Source organism: Ciconia boyciana, chromosome 3, assembly GCF_034638445.1.
Source record: "Ciconia boyciana chromosome 3, ASM3463844v1, whole genome shotgun sequence".
Lineage (NCBI taxonomy): Eukaryota > Metazoa > Chordata > Aves > Ciconiiformes > Ciconiidae > Ciconia > Ciconia boyciana.
The window spans coordinates 22,792,195-22,811,669 of record NC_132936.1 but is presented as its reverse complement, the minus strand read 5'-3'; the positions used below and the strand labels follow the sequence as shown (position 1 = coordinate 22,811,669).

At 37.5% G+C, this 19,475-nt stretch overlaps 1 protein-coding gene across 2 annotated transcripts in view; it reads right to left on the bottom strand.

Annotated features, from left to right (window-relative positions):
• Positions 1 to 3,330: 3,330 nt before the first annotated feature.
• The window catches only part of FBXO25 (F-box protein 25), a 34,729-nt gene continuing 18,584 nt past the window's right edge, over positions 3,331 to 19,475 (bottom strand). For both annotated transcript variants that reach the window (XM_072855125.1, XM_072855126.1), the window contains exons 6-10: positions 17,081 to 17,174; positions 16,142 to 16,326; positions 13,998 to 14,180; positions 11,747 to 11,890; positions 3,331 to 4,523 (exon numbers count right to left, since the gene is read on the bottom strand). In XM_072855125.1, coding sequence (XP_072711226.1) covers positions 4,434 to 4,523; positions 11,747 to 11,890; positions 13,998 to 14,180; positions 16,142 to 16,326; positions 17,081 to 17,174 — 696 coding nt within the window. In that variant the 3' untranslated portion in view covers positions 3,331 to 4,433. The remainder of the gene's footprint in view (positions 4,524 to 11,746; positions 11,891 to 13,997; positions 14,181 to 16,141; positions 16,327 to 17,080; positions 17,175 to 19,475) is intronic.

Here is a 19,475-nt window from a genome sequence, read left to right as displayed (position 1 = left end):
GAACTAGATGATCTTTAAGGTCCCTTCCAACCCAAACCGTTCTATGATTCTATGATCTCTTTGTTTGAGATAGTTTGGGTTTTTTTCAATTGCATTTCAGCTTCTCCCTTCTTCAAAAGCGAGTTTATGCATTTCCCAGGGATGGGGAGCAGGGGAAAGGAAAAGAGCAGGGTTCTGCTCCTCTGCTTTTTCCAAATAAGAACCTCAATCCTGACATCCAAATAGAATGGCACTCACTCAGTGCTCTCTGGACAGGTCCATGTCTACTGTCTTTACAGTCAGAGTGTCCTTCTCGGAAATGGGAACAAAACTGTTGGGCGAGAATGTATTACAACAGGTCTGGAGTCTCATGGAGCTGGATTTTGGAGTTAATGACAGGGGATGGAGCAGGTGTTGGGGAGGTGGAAGGAAGATCCTATTTTTCAAAATTGTCATTTCAAGCTCCTTGTGGTCTGTGACAGAGAATGTCTTGATTGCCTTTGAATCAGTGTTGTTTTTCAGGACTAGAATTCAATAAAACCCCCAATCACCTGAGATAGTGAAGTGGTCATGTAGGGGCCACAATTAAAACACGGTTTCCTATCATTGCCACTGCCAAATCTATGTATAAACAGATCCAGGTCTTGGGACAAAAGCTGTGGAGCAAAAGAAACCTGTAGAGATTTGGTACACATTTCAAGGCACACTTTCTGCTCTCAGAGAGTGCGCCTGCCTTTGCACATGACAGGAGGCCAAAGAGTGAAGGTTTTACTTTAAGGCATAACCCTTCTCATGGGTTATAACACTTCAGGTTACATGAGTAAGTGCTGGTGTAAAGGGCAATGACATTAATTCAGATTGTTAAAATATATACTACAGGTGAGGTATTAACAAGATTGTTATCCTGAAGGTGAAATCATCTCCCCTTTCCATCTCATGAAGAGATTTAAAAAAACAAACACCATAAACCCTATTGATTAAAATTACCACCTTAGTTTTTTGCTTAGATGACGCAATTAAAATCTGTATTCTTATGCATCTGATGACTTCACACCATGTAGTCACTTTTAATCAAGCTCTGTTATTTGCCTAGTCTAAGAAACATATTCATTAAATATTTAACTAGCTTGTGGAACTACTCCCAAAGCTCAGTTTTGCTGAGTGTTAAAAGCTTATAATACTGCTCATGGCAGTGTGATTCTGCACTCAAAATCTTTTAAGATTAAAAAAAAAAAATTGTAATAGCCCTGTACTGAAATGCTTCTCAGGGCATGTGTGCATGCCTTTTTTTTTTTTAACCTGAAAGAAAGGTTTAAAAAGCCACCTTACTGGCTTTTGGACCTGGGAGTCCTGGTGGACACCAAGTTGAACATGAGCCAAGCAATGCGCCCTTGCCACAAATAAGGTTCATGGTATCCTGGGCTGCATCAGAAGGAGAGTTGCCAGCAGGCGGAGGGAAGCAATCCTTTGCCTCTACTGGTGAGGCCTCACATGGAGTACTGTGTCCAGTTCTGGGCTGCTCAGTACAAGAGAGACATGGACGTACTGGAAGGGAGTCTAGTGGAGGGCCATGAAGATGATGAAGGGACTGGAGCACCTCTCCTATGAGGACAGGCTGAGAGAGCTGGGACTGTTCAGCCTAGGGAAGAGAAGGCTCAGAGAGGATCTCAATGTATATAAATACCTGAAGGCAAAGTGGAAAGAGGATGGAGCCAGGCTGCTGTCACTGGGCACCACTGAAAGGACCAGAGGCAACGGGCACAAACTGGAACACAGGAGGTGCTGTCTGAACATCAAGAAACACTTGTTACTGTGAGGGTGACCAAGTACTGGCACAGGTTGCCCAGAGAGGTGGCAGAGTCTCCTTCCTTGGAGATATTCAAAAGCCTGGTCCTGGACACAGTCCTAGACAACTAGCTCTAGCTAGCCCTGCTTGAGCAGGGAGGCCCCTGCAGAGGTCCCTTCCCCCCTCAACCATTCTGTGATTGTAGAATAAAGCATCTAGAGTACAAGACTACAAGCTGTAGTCATATTAGCTTCTGCCACTCAGACCAGTGGGAGGGCCATGTTACCCTTAATGGCCTACACAGGAAAATGTCCGAGAACCTATCCTTCAGCCTGTCAAAGGCTTTTGCTCTTTCTTCTGTAGCAGAAACAGCAAGTGATGAAAGGGAAAGGAAGATTAAGCCTGACTCCTGTCACCCAACATTTGTAAGAGAACTGAAAAATTAGTTATTACAGATACTGATTTTCCAAACCTTTTTTTTAACTTCTTACAAGCCATGTTAAGTCACCTCTCTCCCTCCGCAATTTAGAGGCTAGGGGAGGTCCCTCTCAGCTCTTTTAATACCTTTCCCAGATTCTCACATTATTTGCATCTTCAGTAATGGGCAGCTTCCTAGGTAATGGTGTGTCCCCTAAGAGCTTGCATTCTGTCTGCAGGAGGGATGGTTCCTTGCAGTCCCTGATCAGAGATCTTCAGTCAGCATGATGGGTGAAGAGTTCAGCACAGTATTAAACCAAATGCTGACTTCAGAACCTTTTTTAAAGCTCTCAAAGAAAGCAGGTAGCATGCATGTACGTATTTACAGGAAGTTTCATGAAGGGTAGCAAAACTGTAGCCATGTTAAAGGAGTGATTAATGGATGCCAGCCATCACCAACCACTGTCAAGGTTACCTAGGTCACATAGGGTCAGGTAGACAGGAAAGCAAGTCCCATTACATTAGTTAATTAGTACATTTGTAATGTACATTAGTACAACCATTAAATTAATTAAATAAATGGGGTACAAATCATTGTGAAAGAAGAGCTGCTGGCTCCTTAACAAATCCAGTGGCTACAGCAGTGCTAGGGCTGGGAAAGTGAGGCTTGCAGCTATGTTCTGAATGAACAGGAATAAGAATGAATATCATTGGCTCCACATCTGATCATTACCATAGCCATAGCAGACACCTTAATTGAAAGAAAGAAAAAAACCCACAAAACCCTGTATTGAAAAATCCACCTATCAGCAAATTCAATGGATAAGGTTGGTATATCACTGAAATTCAAGTTAAAGCAAATAAAACTATCTCCTAAGGAAATAAATATTCTCCTCTTCTTGTGCAGCCTATTAACAGTCCAACTATCCTATTAAAAAGTGCTAATACAACCAATTACTGAAAAGCAATGTCACTTGGACTGCTTGTATGCTTCTCATTCCATTACCAATTACTACAGAGAACAGGTTATAGAAAGATCTTATAAAATTCAAATTGCTTCATCTCTATGCACAAGAGACTTCTAGGAATAATAGATAAAACCATGATTTATTACACTGTACAAAACTAGATTCAGAACAAGTGCAGAATATAGTACATGATTTATTTTTTCTGTACATTACATATTTGTTATATTTCATTGACAAACCCAAAACTTCCCTAATTTTTCCTTCACCTGCCTAAGCCAAGCAATTAATTTTGTTCTACAGGACAGAAAATAGCTTCCTGGAGAATTTACCATCTGATTGACTTGGCAGAAGGTGCTTCAGTACAGACTGACTTTCAGTGTTTCCCATAGTTTGTAAAGACTCGTCAGGTTAGAACCTCAGTTGGTAGTATAATGTCCTGCCACTGTACCAGTCTAGAAACAAGCAACTCCATTCTCATAAGTTTCAATAATGTCTTCTTCTTAGAAGATGAACGAATGCAGTTGCATTTGTAGACATACCAAACAGTATAAAGGACGGCTGTAGCTACCATCAAAAAAGTCCCTTCCCAGTAGCCCCAGATCTGTCTCTTGAGTTATGCAGGATGTACTGAGATAGGTTATATGTTTAATAATGTCCTTAAGAAAAATAAATATTTTTGCATAATGTATGTACAAAGATTGGTTGATTTCCTTCATTCATAGGTTCAACAACAGATATAACCACAGCTGTATTTTATTCACTATCTCACAATGATTAATGCCACCTTGGTAACTGACATATCAAGAGTCTAAGAGAATATTGGCCTATTCTTTATAATAGTGCAAATTATATGGAGGTGTTTTGAAAACAGTGGCTTAAAGAAAGAAGGATTAACAAAAAAACACCTCGTTTGGTCCATGTAAGAGTAGTTTAACTCTTCCATGAAATTTTCAGAACTCCCCCACATAATTCTAACCAACTATTAAGGCGTCAAAAGAACGGATTTAAAGTTGAGATTAAAATGGTATTTCTTGGACTTGAAAAGAAGTCCACTGCAGATTCCTGACAAAGAAATTTTCTTAATGTGTCGTCTCCTTCTCAGCTCTTTTCTGCACAAAAACAATACAACAAATAAACCTGTCTGATAATCTCCTCCATATCTTTTCTTTTTTTAAACTACAACAAAACATTACACTTAAATATATTGCACAAAAAGCATAACGTATCCTGCCTGACTCTTCACAAAAATGGCCACAAATGCAGGAGAGCAGCTACTGAACATCTCAAAATTTGAAGAGATCAATGAAATGCTGAGGAGATACGGGCATGAGACAGGTGTTTGGATCACTGGCTGTGCAGGGGTGTCCTGTATCCTGCAAAATGAAGGAGAAAAAAAAAGTAAGTTCTCTTTCCACACCCACAAATCACCCTCCACCCCCAATTTAAAAAAAAAAAAGGGCAAAAATTCACATATGGGCACATGCAACTACTTCCACTGTAAACAAACTGATAGGAACTTGCTCTTTTTAAGAATTCACCATATTTTTCTTTAACTGTTTTAGACTAAGTTGTTAAGAAAATAGGCCTTTCCCATTTGACTGTGGTAGAGCAGGGTAACTTCAGATTTCAGAAAAAAACCAACCCCTCTCCTCCTCCCAAAACCAGAACCTGAGTCAGAGCTCTTAGAAGAAAGTTTCATATTCCTTGTGCATAATTTTTTGATAAGTGTAATTAGAAAAAAATAACTGCTTTGTTGAACCTAAATTATCTGTTTAATGAAAATCTGAAATCAACTACTATTTCAAGGGGTAAAATGAGCTCCTTGCTTTCAAAGTGAAAGGCAGCAGATACTTCCCCCCCCCAAAAACCCAACTAAAAAAAAAAAACACAGCATGTTTGAAGTTCCAGTCAAAGTTTTTCTGCCTTGCTTGTTTTTCTCCCCCTCCCAACATCTTTTTCTCCTCTTTCACTCCTACCTTTTCTCCACCTGAAAGCATTGCCTTAAAACAGAAGTTAGCACCCAGGCAAGTTAGGAATATAGAAGACAGACAGGATGGAAAGGCTCTGTTACAAATTCACTAAGCCTACAGTGCTTTCTTTAGTATTACAAAAGCTTGAACTCGGCACAATTGTCTGATTATTTAAGATTCATATTACTCTTCAAATGAAAAGTTCAGCTTTGTACCTTATCAGAACTCTCTAAAGGAAGGAAATGCTAGAGGAGTAATGAGAAGAAAGTCCCAGACAGTTCAATGGAGAGGTTAAACACCTTGATCAGTAACACTGTAAGGCTCATAAACTGTCCTCCCCAGGTTTTAAGGGGTTTCTCTCCCTTTTCCACTAGTGTTGATGAAGTCACCATGTGGGGCAAGACAAGTAGAGTAAATACATGGTAAGTAGATCACAGACCACTGCAGTCTTCATTTCTTTTGTTTCCATAGGAAATAAAGTTACATGCAATTCAGTTAATAGAAGAAAAAAAACCTGTAAGTGAAATTTTTTTCTCACTTGGAAACTTACATAAGGGAAGTGCTGTCAAAGATGCCACATTCCCATCCAAAGTCTTTGCAACACCAAAGTGCACTACGTGAACCACATTCTAAATACTACTCAGCTTTTCCAATGAGAATTGTTACTTTATAGATGTATTATCTGTATTTTTCCATTAAGTCTATAGATGACTACATGAAAATGTGGTATCGCCTCCTCATCCTCTCACTTTTTTTAAGAATTGCTTTAACATCACCTGAGAACCAGTTGTTACATTCATGACACAGAGGGAAAAACAAACAAAAAAGAACAGACAAATAGATCAGACCCCAGGTAGAACTGCTTTGGGGAAGTTGTAGATGAGAAAGAACAGAAGACTAAGACCAGAAGTGTTAAACCTAACACCTTCATCTTGAGGTGACATCTGCAAGGAGGAGATACACCACAGCAGAAAACACTCTCAAAAGTAGCTGCTAATAAACTATCATCTTCTCTACCCATTGCCATGTCAATGTCATGTCATTACTTCCCTAGTTTCCAGGAAAAAAAACCCATCAGAATTAGGATTCTGGGAAAGAAGCTAGGGTTTATCCCCTTTTAGTGCTTGTTTCTACTCCTAAATATTTTAGACAGAATTTGTAACATGCTGTCTGCTTTGCTCTACACATCATCATAAAAACACTTTTGAAAGCTCTGCTAAGTCAGGAATTACAGGTCCAATAAAAATCTCAGTAAGATCAGTTCTTGGGGTTTTTAGTTATTAAAAACTGAAACAGCAATTTTACAGTGAAAATAAGTGATGAGGACTGAAAAGAAGAATCATAACTTTCCTGTAATTATGAGTATTCCTCCTTCCAAGAAAAATATTTTTCCCTTGAAATTATACCTAAAGTGTTCAAATCATATTGATTTTCAATGTACCTACTTAAAGCTAAAACAGAATTCTTTTAAATTGACAAGAGAATTCACCAGGAGGAGTGTTTACTGGCAAATGTAGTTTTCCTCCTCAAATTTTATCATAACTGGACACTAAGAAGCTCCCATAACAACTTTGGAGCTACAGTCCTTTTCTGTATAATTATTTCCACCATGTCTTCATTCAGAAAGCAACAACATAATTGTCTCTCCCTACTCTCTCAAGTCCTATGCAGCCTGTTTTGGGAATTTCTTTTCAGAGAGACTCTTTCATAAAAGTATGTATGACTACAGCATTCCAAGTGGAGTAAAATCAATTTTAGTACCTATGCATTAAAGAAAGTGATATGAGGTTCATGTTACTCTCTTCAGATTTAAGTACTGAATTAAATACATCAGGGAATGCAGAAACAGTTTGTAACACTGAGTGCAGAGAAACCTATTTCTTAGCGAAATCTGGCTGATCTCACTGACACCATGCACCTATGTTCATTAGAAGCTGAATTATGGTCCCTAGTTTAAATGGCATTAACAGGGAATACGGCAATAATAAAAACCAAATCTGATGAAAAACTGAGATGGGAAGTCATCACTACCTTATCTAATAGGGAAACAAGAAACAAAGTATTCCTGCTGCTAAATTGATGTGGGGAAACAAAATCAAAACAGAGTATAAAACAGTTAGAAATTAACGTGTTATTCACTTTGACATTACAGAACAGTCAGCAATGAAAACAGATGAGACACACAGGAAATACCTTGAGTAACAAAGCAAGGTGGTAGTCCTTTGAGATCGTGAAGAAGGAAACAGGAAGGAGAGCCATAAAGTAAAAGAAGCAGAGTTAAGGTTTATTGAAACTAAGGTTCATATGACATTTAGAAAAACAGTCCTTTTATTCTTGTGGCAAATCACGAGCAGCTGGAGAACCAAAACCAGCATAAGCCCCAAGACGATGAAAACCAAGTGTGAAGCATATCACTTAGGCAAAACAATTACACTAGTTTACATAAAGCCCTGGATATTGAAAGAAGAAAAGGTATTTCAGCTTCTGTGGCCATCTCTGGCCACATCAACTGAAATGTGCTGCTGAGTGAGCTAAGAAAATAAAAGAACTGCCCACAATTGCAATGTTGCCTAGTGGAAGAGAAGAAATAGTATACACAGAAAGCATTCACAAAGGCATCAGTCAATAATTAGTTTGCCATTACTTTTACACTACCAAAGTTACATATTTTTCTTACTTTCATCATGGACAAATCCTTTACCAAGAAGTCACTTCTGAAAGATAAGTCATTTGATATGAACAGTTTCTTATAATCATTCCCTCCTTTAACACGGAAGGGTACAAGATGTTCTGTTATATCATTGTACTTCCTACAATGAATTTAGGAGTCTCCTTCTTATTGTATTTAACATTATTATGGTCACAGTTTTTAAACAAATACAGGAATACAAATGCCACTTCCTGAAAAGCTCTTAAAGACTTGTTAAAAGTAACACTAAGATTATTATAGCATACTGAAAAGTAAAAGGTCATTTCCCTACATCAACTGTTTGCCAATTCAATTCAGTAGTCATCAGTCCCTTCTTTTGCAGGCTTTCTTTAAAAGGACACAAAATGCAGGACAAAGTATTTCCTGTGTGTAGTCCTCTCATGTTGCCAGCAATTTCATTATATTATCAATTTCATAAACTGATGAAAATTCTTCTCATCAGTAGCTAGGCCTGTGCTTTGTGGCTATTTCAGAACCTCGCTGCTTTCGTTCTTAGAAACTCTTAACTCTTAGCGTAAGTTTACCCACAACTAGTTTCTACAACTTATTTGCATCAAGGATGTTCCTTAGCTTAAATAATTTCCTTAAGTAGTCTCATATTTATTCATCCCTTTTCTGTCTCCGAGAAGACTTTATGGAGAGCAGTCACATTGCTTATTAGCTTTAACACAGCTAAGTTAAAAGAAATTAACCTCTGCTAGTCTTCTTCATGCCCTGATCACTTCAGTACTTTTTTCCTCTGCAACTATTCCAATGTTTTGTTTTGTTCTTGAATGAGGGGAGAAAAAAGAAAAGGTGCAATACCAAGAAATGTTCAGCTCACTGCCTGAAGTTCTTCTGAATGCCCTTGAAAGCAAAAGCTGCCCAATTTTTGAAGTGTACCATTAAAAGAAAAAACCAAAATTTTTACATATTATAAACTATCTGAAGAATCCAGTGGTTCCATTTGTTTCAAGATTCAAGCACTTGCTACTCTTCCTCTGTAAAGCAACTGTGATTTCTCTTTTAAAGTTTGGTTCTGGTGGGGTTTTTTTTTGCTGTACACCCCATGGAATTAGGCAGAGTAAAAGCTTCACTTGAGAACAAAAATCTGTACATTATAGATACAATTGTATGTCAACCACTCACATTTAATTGAATAAACTGTCTAATCCAGTATGATACTGAAGCTTGAATGAATTGTCAAAGCCTGATACAAGTTCTTGCTGATTAATATTTTCACCTAGCACAGAATTTTTCTAGAGCTAATAAAGTACCTCCCATCCCACTGCCCCCCCCCCCCCCCCCCCCCCCCCCTCTTTGCTTCTCATCTCTCTTTAGAAAGCTTGGGAAAGGATATAGATACAAGTGCCTGAAAAAGCAGAACTATTTCTCCCCCACAGAACTGAGAGTGACTAGCACTACTTTACTTACATTGCCCTGTAAACAGAGGGGCTGTTTCCCAGACCAATGATTAACCTCTTAGTGTCCCTGTCAGTAAGGATGCCAGTTGTGCAGAAAGCAATTCATTTAACAATCTATTTCAGCCTGATCGAACACTTATTTTAAGACAGGGACAAGGCTTAGATTCCAAGACCTAGAGAAGGAAAACTGCAATGCAGGCTTACAGAATAATCAGGTTGGGAGGCACCTCAGGAGGTCTCTAGTCCAGCCTTCTGCTCAAAGTAGGGTAAGCTATGAGATCAGACCAGGTTGCTCTGAGCTTTATCCAGTCACGTCTTGAAAACATCCAAGGATGGAAACTGCACAACCTCTATGGTCAAACTGTTCCCTTGCTTGGCTGTCCTCATGGCAGGCTCTTAGGTTCCTCTGAAGCTGTCTTCTCCAGCCTCTCCTCACAGGGCAAGTCCTCAAGCCTCCCTGATTATTTGGCCCTCACCTGAACTCCATCTAGTTTATCAGTATCTTTTTTGTATTGGGGACCCCCAGCTGGATGCAGCATCCTAGATGCAGTCTGAGTGCCAAGTGAAAAGGAATAATCACTTTCCTCAACCTGCTGACTGTTCTCCAGTTAAAACAGCCAATCCCAAACACCTACTACAGAATTTTAGTGCAGAAGCATGCAATTAATCTATAACTACACCATCACTTTAAGACCTGCCCAAATCTCCAGGATGAGGCAATCAGCACTGGAATGGTGATCTAGTAGGTACTGCTCATCAATCCAAACAAAGTACCTTTAGAACTTACTGTGTTGTGTGTCACTAAAAATATAAAACCACAAAATGAGTGCTATTATTCCCGTAGTAGATTGGAGCAGTCAAGGTACCAAGACATCTGCCTGCACAGGTTCACTGCCTCTTGCTGTCACACACGATGTCCAAAGTTAAACATTTAATTCCAAACACATTTTAGTCATTCCTAATATGAAAGTGGTATACTTTCAATTATACCAAGATCAGAAAGAGAGAAATTTACTGTAGAAAGCATTAATCCATTACACAACAAAGCCAGACAATCCAAACAAATCTAATACCAAAAATGCCCACCTGCATGCACGCTGTGTGCTTACCTTTAAAATTTCCACTTTCAAAGAGAAAACTTTACCCTACATATTGGGCAACATGATAAAGACTTATTTCACTGTAATTAACAGTTCTTAGTAATTCTTGACACAGGTTCTTCAGCAAATGCCCAGGCTTTTCACAGCAGAAGCCAATTCTGACTACCTGCTTTCCTACTATTAATTTAGCAAAACATATTAGTGTCTGGAAGAGCTCTGGTGATATCAAGAATATTCAACTTTAAGATAACATCATTCAGTAACATGCTACTTCTATGAAAGCTATCTTATCCTGTTAAACAGCCTAGTTTTTTCTATGAAAAAAAACCTGACATGCAACTCCTCTTAAAAATCGCAGAAGGACAACACAAGAATCACAGAATCACAGAATCGTATAGGTTGGAAGAGACCTTTAAGATCATCGAGTCCAACTGTAAACCTAACACTACCAAGACCACCACTACACCATGTCCCTAAGCACCTCATCCAAATGTCTTCTAAATAACTCCAGGGATGGCAACTCAACCACTTCCCTGAACAGCCTGTTCCAATGCTTGATAACCCTTTCAGTGAAGTAAAATTTCCTAATATCCAGTCTAAACCTCCCCTGGTGCAACTTGAGGCCATTTCCTCTCATCCTATCACAACTAATTTCTGTGAATTAGAATATTACTATCTTCCAAGATTTCTCAAACATTTCTTGCTCTTTGCTGTCCACTTAGCACTACCCATACCTGGTCTTTGAGCTGCAAAATGAAAGAAGTTTCACTAACCAGAAGGCTAGATTATGGTGCAACACAGCATAAAAGCAGGACTATGTGTTCACACACAAGTTAAACATGAAAATGCCCTACAGAAATTAAAGTCATCCTGTAAGACAGAATACGCTTCATGGTAAACATCAAAATCAATGTAAAATGCATTTTGAATGAGGTTTCAAACATTTCTTCAAGCTTCACATGGGACAGAAACAAGACTAAAAATACAGAGTTTTACACCAATGTGGTAGGAATACCATAGTGGTAAGTTCCCATTAGAGACATATTGATTGCCATGCCATCATTAGAGAAGGGACGTCATAAAATGGCTAACTTCATACAAGTTCCTAACAACTCTGCATAAGATTAAATAGATACAAGAAGACAGTGCAACTCTTTCCACATGGCACTTTTCCTTGCAATTCTAAGTATTGAGGTTATCAGATATCAAGAAATAAGAATGCTAGATAAAGAACTTTGGAATTTAATACTAATTTTATATGGAAGTTTTATATATTATTTAAAAGTTAGACATTAGTTGTCCAATCACATTTCACATGAGAAAGCTGACAAGATGATCTTAATATTTTTCCTTTCAGATCATAACCAGTAGCAGTTTGAACTTATTTCTGATTATCTATTTCAAAGCTCTTACCTTCCAAAACAGAATGCTACAGTGTCGACAGAAATGCAAGGTGTCCCCATACTGTTCCTTTATTGGGTAGTATTTCTGAAGTGCAAAGTACATCAGCTTCCAGTCAATATGACCCTTCTCTGATGGAATCAAATGCCTGCAAAACTGGACATAAAATTAATATCTTCCTTTAAAATTGCTGAAGGACTAGTCAAATCAGGTAAAAGACTAGGGGAAAAAAAAGGGAGTTAAACTGAAGTTTTGTAACTGGAATTCTTTGAAGTCAATAATCTGACATCATACATCTCTGCAAAGCAGTGGGAGAGATCTAGCCATAAAAAAAATGGGAGGTAAAACACTAAAAATAGGAGGGTGCATATTTGCCAAGAAAAAGTAGGCCATGCACAGCTGATCTAACTCTACTGTCTTGAAATGATTCCAATTATAGTCAAGAACCATATAACAAAACCAATATTTAGAGCTGTAATTAATTTTATACTTTAAAAACCGCTCAGGAATGAGATTAAAAAATGATTGTGCATTACAAATAGTGGTTTTCTGTTAAGACAGTAACTATGGACTTAAATAATGCTTTTTCTTTCATTTTAAAAGTATATACATGATTATTTTTTACATTTACTTATGATCTTTCTAGAAGGATAGCAATAATCAGTGATTGATGTACTTCTTGAGGACATAATCTGCATGTAAAGATTAGCTGATGCAGAATGGCTATTTCTCCCCAGCTTAATACACAGCCAAAGTTTATTAAGTATGTATTTGTAAAAGGCTTCTGCTCCACTCAGTGTGGATTAATGCTGATACATTAAGGGCTTTCTTCATTCAGAAGTCAACTCCTGCATGGGGAGAATAGCACTGCCTTTCTGATTTCAGCTACACTTCACTTCGTTTCATAATAGCTTCCCTGTGTAGTGTTCTCATTTTTTCCAAAAGTGCCCTTCAGATATCAAGTATGTTTTTGTGGTTGTTTCAATGGTTCAACAAATATACTGCAGAGGACAGGAAAAACAACCTAACATGGTTCTGTAGCTTAAGGTAGTACATTAAATAAAACAGAAAAAGCAGAATTTTAGATTGGAAAACAAACAGTTATATTTCTATCATTAATAACCTAACAAGAAATTGAATGTGAACATTTAGGAATGCATTGGAAACACTGTGTAAATGTGTCCTTTATAAGGCACAGGGGTAACTAATTCTACTGAAATGCTTATATGATCTTTTTCCCAGCGTTACCTTAGTATAACAGCTTCCTCTCCAACCAGTTTTGTCACTGTTCAACAGAGCTTACCTCATCTAGCCTCAAAATCCACTCAACTGCTACACTAAGCTTAAACTTCTTATCCTCATAACTTCACCTTGCATTGTTCTGAGCTGCTCCTGAAGAAGGGTTTTTCAGTTTGCCTTTGGAATTCATGGAAAATATAGACAGACATTCTAAAGCTTTTCATCTCACCAAAATTCTTATTTGGGTCAACTGCACATGAGTTAATTGATCTTCACTTCTACCTTTCCTGTTATAATAATACTTAATCTGGTAGTCACCGACCAAATGGTACCACTTCAACCTATCAGATTTAAGAACGTGTATTTTCACTTCCTCCAGTCTGGAATGTACTAGGTTTTTAAAGTTCATCCTCCAGCTCTGATGAGGTAACTTCCATTTTCATAGCTTTATTTTCACCTAGTCTGATTTTGTCCCAGTATATATTACTGTTAGAAAGTTAAGACAGTTCTGGAGGCATTCCTAGATTACTTTAATGTTTTTTATGAGGAAGTGACAGAAAAGTACCATTTCTCTTTTTGTTCTTAATTTCAAAACCTCAAGCATTTGCTCTATTCTTTTTTGCAAGAATCCAATTTTGGCTTCACCAGACTGTTCATGTAGCCTAAAAGTTTGAGCAATCTGTCTGCCTACTTTGGTTAGTAAAACAAGTTCTACTTCAGGTACTAAAATTAGAAACACCTTAGAGGTATCCTCTATCACGCTTGTTGGGGATTATGTAGTTTGAAAAATCATCTTATGGTAGACATTTTTTAAAATAATGTAGGGAAACACCCTGATAGTTATCCTAAACTCAGACATGCTGAATACAATTTTTAGTATGAACCAAGCCCCCAAAAAGAAAACATTTTCACTATTATTGCACACTGTCGCATTTTCATCTCAGAAAGGGTGAGTTCACACTTCATTATTAGTATACCATATTGCAAAGATAAGGGCCACATTTATGCAAACAAAGTTTATTACCTGCTTTTCTGCAAAGTGGTACTGGCAGAGTTTTTTCCACAACTGTCTGTCTTCACTGAGCATGTACAAAGTTGGGGTCACTTGACCCAGAGTAATAATGTCCCAGCCGTCAGAGAACCTGTATAAGATGTTATTCAGCATATGGAGAGGGAGATCGCTAAGCGTAAGACCATTGTTGACTTGCTGGAAATAAGAGTTGAAGACATTTAACTACAAAAACTTGACAGTATAAGATACAAATAAGATTCTTTCTTTAGAGGTATCTCAGGTCTTAGTTTAGATTGTACAAAACCACTGAGTAATATCTATGGTTAATTCCATGATACGTTGATTACTTGGCTACCATTATTCTCTAACTGCTGTTGTTGAAAATTTAAATGACTACAGGTACAGAAGGAGCTATAGATTGTAACTTTATAGCGTATAGCTTTCATACTTTTAAAATAAACATATCCTAAATTCTTTATTTAAATTTCAAATAATTTTAAAACACTTCTGTTCTCAGAAAATAATTCAGGAGCACACTGTCTTAACAACTACGATATATTCAATTCCGCCTTTGAGAGAAGTATGCTAAAACCCTAACTACATGAACCAATTACTTACAATTTGCAGTATAACTACAGTTTCTCAATTTTTATTAAGAAACAGAGCACATGTCAATTTGCCTTAAGACAACTAGAGTACAGAATATAGTACAGAATATAGGACTGAGGAGCAGAAATACACAATGAAAACATTATGAAAGTCAGAGGCAGAAGAGAGTAGGTTCATTTCTGACGTCTGGAGACGGTTCCCCTGATACCTAAATGAGGAATTCTGCAGGGGGTGACAGATCAGAGCACTGAGAAAGTTTTCATTGAGAGTATACACCTCTGCTGAACTTTCTCTATAACGGGGTAACCTACAGCACAACTCATACATGACTGAATATGGAGCCTATACTGCCAGGTGGCACAAAGCCCGACATGGCTGAAGGCAGTGTCCCAGCTGGCAAGGGAAGGAGTGTGGGCAGCTGCCAGCCCCACCTAGCACAGCTGCCCAGTTGCAAGGCACTGGCAGCACACAGCTGTACTCTAGCAGGCTCTCAATTATGGCAGTTTATTTCACAATCATTCATCTCACTTATAGACTAGACTTTCCATCGTGTCATCTGTTATAAACATCTCTGTGACTATCGTTCTGTTCAGGAATATGTGAGCATTACAGATGCAAGATTTCTCATCAGTTATTTCAACCAACATAAAACAGCTCAGATGGAAGTGGCACACTGGAAAGAAACAAATGCAGCACCTGCAGTGTCTCAAAACTGTCTATGCTGTGGTTGCCTGGCATATGAAAACTGCTGAGATTGGGTTTCCCATTTCTCCTTTCTATTCCAAAATTAGCTGTTTTATTCAGATATCTGGCAAGCACAGGTATCTGACATACAGGACATAGAAGAACAACTTCAAAATTTCATAGCTGAAAGCAAACAGATGAAACAGTTGTATGACTTTACTGGGAGCAACATCTTGCAGCATTTCTTCCTCCAGGAGTAACCCAGACAGGTTAAAAAAAACCTGCCTGCTTATCATCAGAAGTTTCCACCATAAAAACCTGGAACAGTGCATACCACATGCTTTGAACAAAGTCGCATGATCAGAATCCAGATGCTGAAGTCATTATCCTTTTTTTACAAAAAGCGACTGTGCTAATGAATAAAGCTGTAAAATTGCTACTTTAGTATTTTATTTCTGTTTTCTTGATCTACCTCTAAAATTCCTTTTAGATTTTTATTTCTTCAGTAGTAGAACATTTACTTTGGAATTAAAAATTGGTATTTTTTTCCATCTCTATCTGACATTCTAGAGACAAACATTTTGAAATTTATTTGGGTGAGAAAAACTATTACATCTATACATCTCTACCACAAACCAGCACTACAGGCACTGTAGCAGCCCTCATTAGAAAAGAGCTATTAAAACATTAGAAAATTAAGTTGATTCCGTTTCATTAATTTCATATTAATTCTCTAAAAACAAAGAAAACAAGTAAAATTGTTTCGGATGTATTGGAAACTTTGTTCACTTGCAAATCATAAACCAATATTCAATATAATCCCCTTCCCCCAATTACTTTTTTAGCATGATATAATAATATACCTTGTTCATCTGAAGGTTTTTTAGTTGTTGTTGCCACAGAAGGATAGTTTCTAATCGGCAAATCCAAATGTTGATGTTCCCTACCAGCACAGATTTTCCTACTCCCCTAATCAGTATACAGAGAGTAGAACTCAGATCCTGTAGAAGATCTTTGATTAATCGTGGATTATATTGGTCTTCCATGACTGGAAAACAAAACAAAAACCAAATACAATTTTGGTTAACTGAGTTAACCAAGCTAATACAGTTAGCTCAAGCTAATCAACACTTTTTTAGAAAAACTAATTACAACGCAACTGTTTGTGTACAAATAGCCACCCTAATTCCTACTAGGACATTCATTAATGCTGTTCCCTAAGTGCAAAATCAATAATTAACAATTTCACAGGCAAATTTGATGTAACATTTCATGCTATGCATTTAATAAACTTAATGCTGAACAACTAGTTATAAATCTGATTTCTTCTGTTCAAAGCTGATAGTATTACATCTCCATTTAGTGTGGTTACCAGAAAAAAATTCTTTTTCAATATTATGCAATAGGTTTTTTAAAAATAAACAATAAGGAAAAGCAGTTATGTACTTTAAATTATGATTTACTCAGTACATCACACAAACTGAAAAACAAAGGTGTTACTAATCTAAACGCTTTCACATTTTATAAAGAGTATAATTTAATAATAACCAATAGTTTCTGAATAGATTCTAATTGTCATTTAACTTCACCAATCTGTTTTAACAGACATGATTCAATAATCAAGAGAAAACAACTTATTGCAACTGTGGGATGGGAAGTATGAAACCTTTCACTAATTAAATATGCTATTGCTTTGTCTTACAATGTAAAAATGGTAATAAAGCTAACAAAAAAAAATCAACTCATAGCTTGGTCACAGTGATTAAATCTGAACAAGCAGATTACAAAACCTTAGGTCTTACCCTTCCGCACGATTTTGTCCAAAATGTTAAAATAGTTCTTCTGTGCTGCACCACTCAGTGAAGTTAACTGGGATTTTGCAATTAACTGCAAAAGCTAGGACAAAGAATTAAAACTCAGAAGAATGACAGAGCTGAAGGATGGTTTCAAACACACACGTTCAGTACATACTTTCACCTACAACAGCCTACAGCACTGCAACTGTATTTTGTGAAAACATAACTACAGAGTTCAGAAAACGAAGCAAGACAAGCGTGAAAAGCTTTAAGCATTCCCACTGGCATTCCATGAACAACTCATGAAGAGATGTACATTTTTTAAATACTATACAAATACTAGTGTTTATCTCTGTGAAAGACCATATGACATATGGTCTTTATAAGCTGTAATTAAACAATGGAGGGAGTCTGTTTTGGAGGCTCACAAAAAGAAATGTGGTCTTTGATGTGGTTGGGTCCTGAACCCCCTGACAGATTTGGTGGCCAGGAACATCACTGAACTGATACCAACTATCAGACTTCCAACTTCTGAGTGAAAGTATCATTGGTCAGACCAAGATGTGATGGACTTAGTGAACTACTTTCTGCACATGGAGAGGAAATGCCATATTTTACCTAAACTGTGTGTGTGTGGGGGGAGAAGTATTACTCCCACATTCAGGTCCCTAGTAGAAGAAACCACAGTAATCTAATAATGAGCAGTATACATACTGTATTAGTACCTTTCCCTTAACTGTATAGTAAGGATCTCCTAACTGTCCACACGTTTCTCTCCAGACCCACTGTGAACAGAAGAGCGATGAGAACAGTGGGAATGGTCTAGGGAAAGTAACCAGAATAGCTTAAGTTCTTGCTGCACATGAATGCCAAGCTACAGCTACTAGAGGCAGTCCTTGCTCCATTCTGTCACCTTCGCTTTTACATTTTAGATTCCATTTTGTGAGTAAGGACCATTGCCTCTTCAACAAAAAGTGGTCTCTTAGTATGAAATAAGAGAGACCTTCACGTTATGACTGTATTGCAATGTTTAGAAGTGTGGCACTGAGCTTTACAATTGTGATTCATAATGCTGAGTTCAGAACAAGTGTTCTCAACACATTAGAAAGGGAAAGCAGGGAGCAGAACCCAGCATCCCCTACAGAGTGCTTGAAACACTAGCCTGCAGAGCCGTGCTTTGTAGGACAGCATCAACTATTGGCACAGAGGGTGAACAAAGACTAAGCCTGCCAAAAATTATTTTGTATCTTAATTTCTAAAACACTGATTTGACACTACACTCAACATTAATTTTCCTTTGGAGGAAGAGAGAATACACCTGTTCTCTCCCTGATTTAATAATGTTCCTTCTGGCTTCTCTGCATGATCCCTGACAAAACATTATGTGCTATGAAAGGAGGAAGTCATTCTCCTGATGTACTTAAACACAAGCAATCTATTTACACAGTTTTTGAGACTAGGTATCAGGATCTCTTTCTTGGCATTTTCAAAGCCTTTTAGTTTGATTAATAATTTAGAGCACACCTAGAGGTCTCTGGCAGTTTGCCAATTCAAGCAAGTATGTATATTTCTCTTAATTTAAAAAAAATTCTGTTATCTCACTCAGACTAAAGATCAAATCAAAGAAACAAATTCCACCTGACTGATTTTAATGAAGATTCAAACTTCAGTGAAGGTTAATATGCAAGGATTAAGACAATTTTAGCAGGTGCACAAGTACAAGGATCTGACACGAGTTCAGTCTTACTGATACATGCATAGCCATGGCTTACGTTGTCTACTAGAGATTATAACTTTGAATGGATCAACTGTTTATTCAAATGGAAACACTGTGAAAAAAGACCATCCATATCAAACTCAATTTACCAGACAATTAACAGCTAAGAAATGATCATTATACTACAGCACAAACAAGTACAGGAAAACAGCTGATCCTACCTCCTCCCTCCACTGCACACCCTAAAAGGGTCCTGGGCAGACATCTATATTAACTTTTAATAATGATTGGGAAGTTTTTAGTTAATTGGAGAATCAAAATGGATCATCTCGGTGGTCTGGATCAAAGAAGAGCTATCCAGTAGGGCTTGGTATTTAAAAAAAAAGTCTTCTTGATTTATATCTTGCTATCTTAAATGCAACAAGCAGAACACCACACATAAAAGTAATTATCGCTGTGTTCATGCATAACTAGGAATAATTCTTAGAAGAGAAGAAATAGGAACTGCTGCACTGCATTAAATGAGATCTACACAAAACACCTCCACCATTAGAAACTTTAAGGAATTAAATGAGAACTTGTATAAAGCAGATAGGTATGGGATGACCTGCTTCTTACATTAGGTCTCAGTTGCAGACTGGCCTAAAACCTGACAGAGCAGATTAAACATCCTTTTTAAAAATC